The 5301-nt window shown below is 48.5% G+C and overlaps 1 protein-coding gene across 1 annotated transcript; it reads left to right on the top strand.

The window, feature by feature from the left end:
- The first annotated feature begins 355 nt into the window (after positions 1 to 355).
- On the top strand, positions 356 to 4851 carry NNMT (nicotinamide N-methyltransferase). The gene is made up of 3 exons (XM_001511559.5): positions 356 to 659; positions 1520 to 1727; positions 4237 to 4851. The coding sequence occupies exons 1-3, from the start codon at positions 506 to 508 to the stop codon at positions 4664 to 4666; spliced, it is 792 nt and encodes a 263-aa protein (XP_001511609.1). The 5' UTR covers positions 356 to 505; the 3' UTR covers positions 4667 to 4851.
- Positions 4852 to 5301: the final 450 nt, after the last annotated feature.

Raw genomic sequence — 5301 nt, 5'->3', positions numbered from 1 at the left:
CATGAAACTTGCTATTTACCAAACTCACAGGTTCTGGGAACTCTCCCTTCCTGCAACTTTCATTCAATTCATTCATTCATTCAATAGTATTTATTGAGCGCTTACTATGTGCAGAGCACTGTACTAAGCGCTTGGGATGAACAAGTCGGCAACAGATAGAGACAGTCCCTGCCGTTTGGCGGGCTTACAGTCTAATCGGGGGAGACGGACAGACAAGAACAATGACAATAAACAGCGTCAAGGGCAATAAACTTCCATTCCCCAGCTTCCACCCCGGAATTGTGTCACTTATTGGAAGTTAGTGTTTAACCAAGCCTTTTCACCCCAGTGGGCATAACAACTCCACCAAAGAGTCAGGAAAAACAAAGCACTGGGGCCCAAGGGAGGAGGTCAGAAATTAAAGCGAAGCAGCCACCCCGGAGCTTAGTTCACAGACACAGTGCCTGGAAGGTCAACTGGGAAAAAGAGCAGGAAGACAGAGAGGCTGCCAAGAACGTGAAGTGGGATGGAATCGGGGTTCATGGGGAGAGATGCATATGAGAAGCATTTCAACCCCAGAGAATACCTGGAAAGGTATTATTCGTTTGGGTCCAACGGTTCTGCGGAAAATATCATTCTGACCCATCTGCTGCAAAAACTATATAAGACGTTCTGTTTGGGTAAGTCTGCCTGTCTGTCCATCCTTCCCGTGCCCGGAAAAACACGTGTTGGAAACTGAAATTGGGACCGGTTTCTCGGTTATCTCAATCTGATCTCTTTTTCCCTGGGCCTAAAGGAGGTAAGGGGGTGTGGAAATCTAGGTCTTAGCCTCTGTTCTGCCACTAAGTTTCTAGTAATAATAATAATAATAATAACGTTGGTATTTGTTAAGCGCTTATTATGTGCCGAGGACTGTTCTAAGCGCTGGGGTAGACACAGGGGAATCAGGTTGTCCCACGTGGGGCTCACAGTCTTCATCCCCATTTTACAGATGAGGTAACTGAGGCACCGAGAAGTGAAGTGACTTGCCCACAGTCACACAGCTGGCAAGTGGCCGAGCCGGGATTCGAACCCATGACCTCTGACTCCAAAGCCCAGTGACCCTGGCCAAGGCACCTAGCCTCTCTAGCGAAGCTTGAACACCAAGCCCACAAATCTGTAAAGGGCTTGAAGTTCTAGCTTCAAATATCAGAGGGCTGTTTCTGCAGATTTTTCTTTTCCCCAAGAGCAGTTCCACAGTGGATTTCCCAGCTGTTCCTCCTAGTCCTTGCACCCAAAGCATCAGGATTTCGGTTTCACTTTTTCTCTTTCTAGAATTCAGGCATCTCCAACCCCGGGCCTAGGGGATAGTAAATCAAAGATGGGAGAGGAGTGAGGTAAAGATCGCAGCAGCGGCCCCTGCTTCCTGCCGTGCTCCTGAATCGGACTTCTCCCGGACTCTTTTGAACCTTGGTGGTTACGAGGGAGGAAGAAATTCAATTTAAGGAGAGATCTGGGGCCTAATCTCTGTCTGCCCTCTGGGGCGCCCTGTGCCAGACAGGAGGGCTGAAAGGAGACCTGCTGATCGACATCGGCTCCGGCCCCACCATCTACCAGCTGCTCTCCGCCTGCGAGGCCTTCCGGGAGATCGTCGCCACCGACTACACTGCCCAGAACAGGCAGGAGCTGCAGAAGTGGCTGAGCAAGGAGCCGGGGGCGTTCGACTGGTCTCCGGTGGTGAAATATGTGTGTGATCTGGAAGGGGACAGGTAGGACACAGGCCTGGGGAGGGGTCTGTCTTATACGAGCTCAAACCTCTAACCCAGCGCTTCGATTGGCACATAGTAAGCGTTTAACAAATACCATTGAAAAAAATCAAAACATAGCTTTTACCAGTCGGGATCTGTCCTCAATCGATCATTACAGGTCTTTGATCTCTTCCCTCTCACTGAGACCCTTTCCCACGTCCTCCCTCTGGCCTGGAGCTCCCTCCCCCTCCACAAATGTGTCATACCATTACTCTTCCCACTTTCATAGCCTTATTAAGGTCTCATCTCCTCCAAGAGGCCTTCCCTGCTTAAGCCCTCTCCTCCCTTCTGCATCTTTTCTCTCTTCTCTCTTCTGAGTCTTCAATGTAGTTGGATCCATAGACTTTAAGCACTTGATAGTCACCCTACCCTCAACCCCACAGCACTTATATACATATCCGTAGTATATTTATTTATACTAATGTCTTTCTCCCCTCTAGACTGTAAGCTCCTCTGCCAACTCTCTGGTACTGTAATAAGAATATTTATAAAAGGCTTACTCTATCCAAGCACTATACTAATCGCTGGAGTAGATACAAAAGAATCAGGTCCCCACATGGGGCTCACAGTCTAAGTAGGAAGGAGAACAGGTATTGAAACCCCACTGTGCTGATGAGAGAACTGAGGCACAGAGAAGTTAAGTGAATTGCCCAAGGTCACAAAGCGGGCAAATGGCGGAGCCAGAATCAGAACCCAGGTCCTTAGAAACAGTGTGGTCTAATGGGTAGAGCAGGAGCCTGGAAGTCAAAAGGACCTGGGTTCTAATCCCAGCTCCACCATTTGCTTGCTGTGGGACCCTTTATGGCCATAAAATCTTTCCTGGTGCTGAACCCATTAACAGAAAAACAGGAAGAAGGAGCCATTCTACCTGCAAGTTAGATGTGATATTAATGTCTGTCTCCCCCTCTTGACTCTAAAACAGTAATAATGATGATAATAATAATTATGGTATTTGTTAAGCGCTTACTATGTGCCAAACACTGTTCTAAGCGCTGGGGTAGATACAAGGTAGTCAGCTTTTCCCACATGGGGCTCTCAGTCTTAATCCCCATTTTACAGATGAGATAACTGAGGCACAGAGAAATGAAGCGACTTGCCCAAAGTCACACAGCCGGGATTATGTACATATCCGTAGTATATTTATCTATACTAATGTCTGTCTCTTCTCTAGACTGTAAGCTCTTCTGCCATCTCTCTAGTACTGTAATAAGAATATCTATAAAAGGTTTACTATATGCCAAGCACTATACTAAGCACTGGGGTAGCTACAAAATACAAAGTCACAAGTGGCAGAGCCAGGATTAGAACCCATGACCTCTGACTCCCAGGCCCGGGATCTTTCCACTAAGCTACAGTGTTTCTCATTGTGGGCAGGGATACATCTGCCAACTCTGTTGTAGTATACTCTCCCAAGGGCTTGGTACAGTGCTTTGCACACAGTAAGCACTCAGTAAATACTATTGATTTACTGATTGATTGATTGATTGATTGATGTTGGTTCTTTGCATTGGCAGAGGAGCTTCTGCCACTAGGGCAGAGGAAAAAGGAAAGGTCTTGGACTAATGAAAAGAGCATAGGCCTCAGCTTCAGGGGATCTGAGTTCTAATCCCAGCTCAGCCACTTAACTCATCTGTGACCTTGGGAAAGTCATTTCATTCTCTGGGCTTCAGTTACCCTCACCTGTAAAATGGGGATTCAATACCTATTCTTTCCTAACTAGACTGTGAGCCCCAGCTGTTACCCTCCCAAGAAGGGGAAAAGGAATCAGATCTCCAGAGTCTCCCTCAGCAAAGCTGCTCATGAAATAGTTGCTAAATGAGAAAAACGTTCAGGGGTTTGCTCACATTGAGAAGCAGCGTGGCCTAGTGGAAAGAGCATGGGCCTGGGATTCAAAAGGACCTGGGTTCTAATCCCGGCTCTGCCACTTGTCTGCTGTGAGACCTTGGGCAAGTTGCTTAACGTCTCTGTGCCTCAGTTACCTCAAGTAAAATGGGGATTAATACTGGTAGCCCCATGTGAGACATGGACTGTGTCTATCCTGATCAGTTTGTATCTACCTCAGAGCTTGGTACAATGTCTGGCACATAGTAAGCGCATAACAAATATTATTAGCACCCCAGGCCCTCAGAACAAAAAACCACTGTCCCTGCCTGCAGAGGGAATAAAAAAACCCACCATTTTTGTGCACATATGATGTGAGACCTCAGGATAGTCCCGCACAACCTCAGGGAACTGAGCTGATATTCCCCCAACTCTCTCTTGAAAAAGGTTAGTGTAAACATAGCCCTTCCAGGCCTACATTCCATCCCATCCGAGCAAGGAAGAATCTAAATATTTGACATTTACTGGGGCAGGAGCGAAGGACATTGACCGTAATCTTCTAGTTTCTTCCCTGACATTTCCATAACAGGCCTAAGGCAGTGGACCTCCCACCTGGATGTTCGACCACTGAAGGTTTGGTTTCTTTCAGGAGCAAGTGGGCTGAGAAAGAAGAGAAACTGAGGCGAGCAGTCAGCCGTATCCTGGAGTGCGATGTGACCCGCAGCAGGCCCCTGGGCTCGGTCTCCCTGCCTCAGGCTGACTGCCTCCTGTCCACCCTGTGTCTGGACGCGGCCTGCAAGGATCTGCCCAGCTACCAGGCCGCCCTGAAGCACATCGCCACGCTGCTGAAGCCCGGGGGCTACTTGGTCCTGGTGGATGCCCTGAGGAGCAGCTACTACATGATTGGACAGCAGAAGTTCTCCAGCCTCTCCCTGGACCAGGAGACTGTGGAAGCGGCCGTGAAGGGGGCTGGGTTTGCCATCCAACAGCTCGAGATCATCCCGCAGAGCTACTCGAGGGCCCAGGCGGCAAATGACGGGCTCTTCTACCTGGTGGGGCAGAAGCTGAGCCAGGCCTAGGGCGGGATCCGGTGCTGGGGAGCTGGGGGAGACTTTGGCCTTCAACCTCTCTAGACGCGGATCTGTCCAAACCCCCGTTCCTCCTGGCTGGCAGGTAGACCAGAGTGACCTAGGGAAGCAGTGTAGCCTAATGGAAAGAGCGTGGGCTTAAGAGACAGAGGACGCAAATTCTAATCCTGGCTCAGCCACGTGTCTGCCCTGAGACCTTGAGCAAGCCACTTCACTTCTCTGTACCTCAGTTACCTCCTCTAGAAAATGAGGATTAAGACTGTGCCCAACCTGATTATTTTATATCTTCCCAGTACTTAGAACAGTGCTTGTCACGTAGTAAGCTCTTAACAAATATCACAGTTGTTATTATAGATCCTTGCAGCCCCTTCCCAACTGGCAGGAATTGGGGGCAGCTCTTGGTTGTGGGAGCTAATTCACTAGTCAATCAAGCAATGGTGTTTCCTGAGCGCTTACTATGTATAGATAATAATAATATTAATAATTGTGGTATTTCTTAAGCGCTTACTATGTGCCAAACACTGTACTAAGCTCTGGAGCGGATACAAGCGAGTCAGGTTGGACAGTGTCCCTGTCCCAGAATGGACTCACAGTCTTAATCCCCATTTTATAGATGAGGTAACTGA

The sequence above is a fragment of the Ornithorhynchus anatinus genome, chromosome 11 (assembly GCF_004115215.2).
Source record: "Ornithorhynchus anatinus isolate Pmale09 chromosome 11, mOrnAna1.pri.v4, whole genome shotgun sequence".
Lineage (NCBI taxonomy): Eukaryota > Metazoa > Chordata > Mammalia > Monotremata > Ornithorhynchidae > Ornithorhynchus > Ornithorhynchus anatinus.
This window is presented reverse-complemented; position numbering and strand designations above follow the sequence as displayed.

Coding starts and splice junctions, on each gene's coding strand:
- NNMT (XM_001511559.5), top strand. CDS start 506: ATGGAATCGGGGTTCATGGGGAGAGATGCATATGAGAAGCATTTCAAC. Junction 660..1,519: donor ATATAAGACGTTCTGTTTGG/GTAAGTCTGCCT, acceptor TGTGCCAGACAG/GAGGGCTGAAAGGAGACCTG. Junction 1,728..4,236: donor TGTGATCTGGAAGGGGACAG/GTAGGACACAGG, acceptor GGTTTCTTTCAG/GAGCAAGTGGGCTGAGAAAG.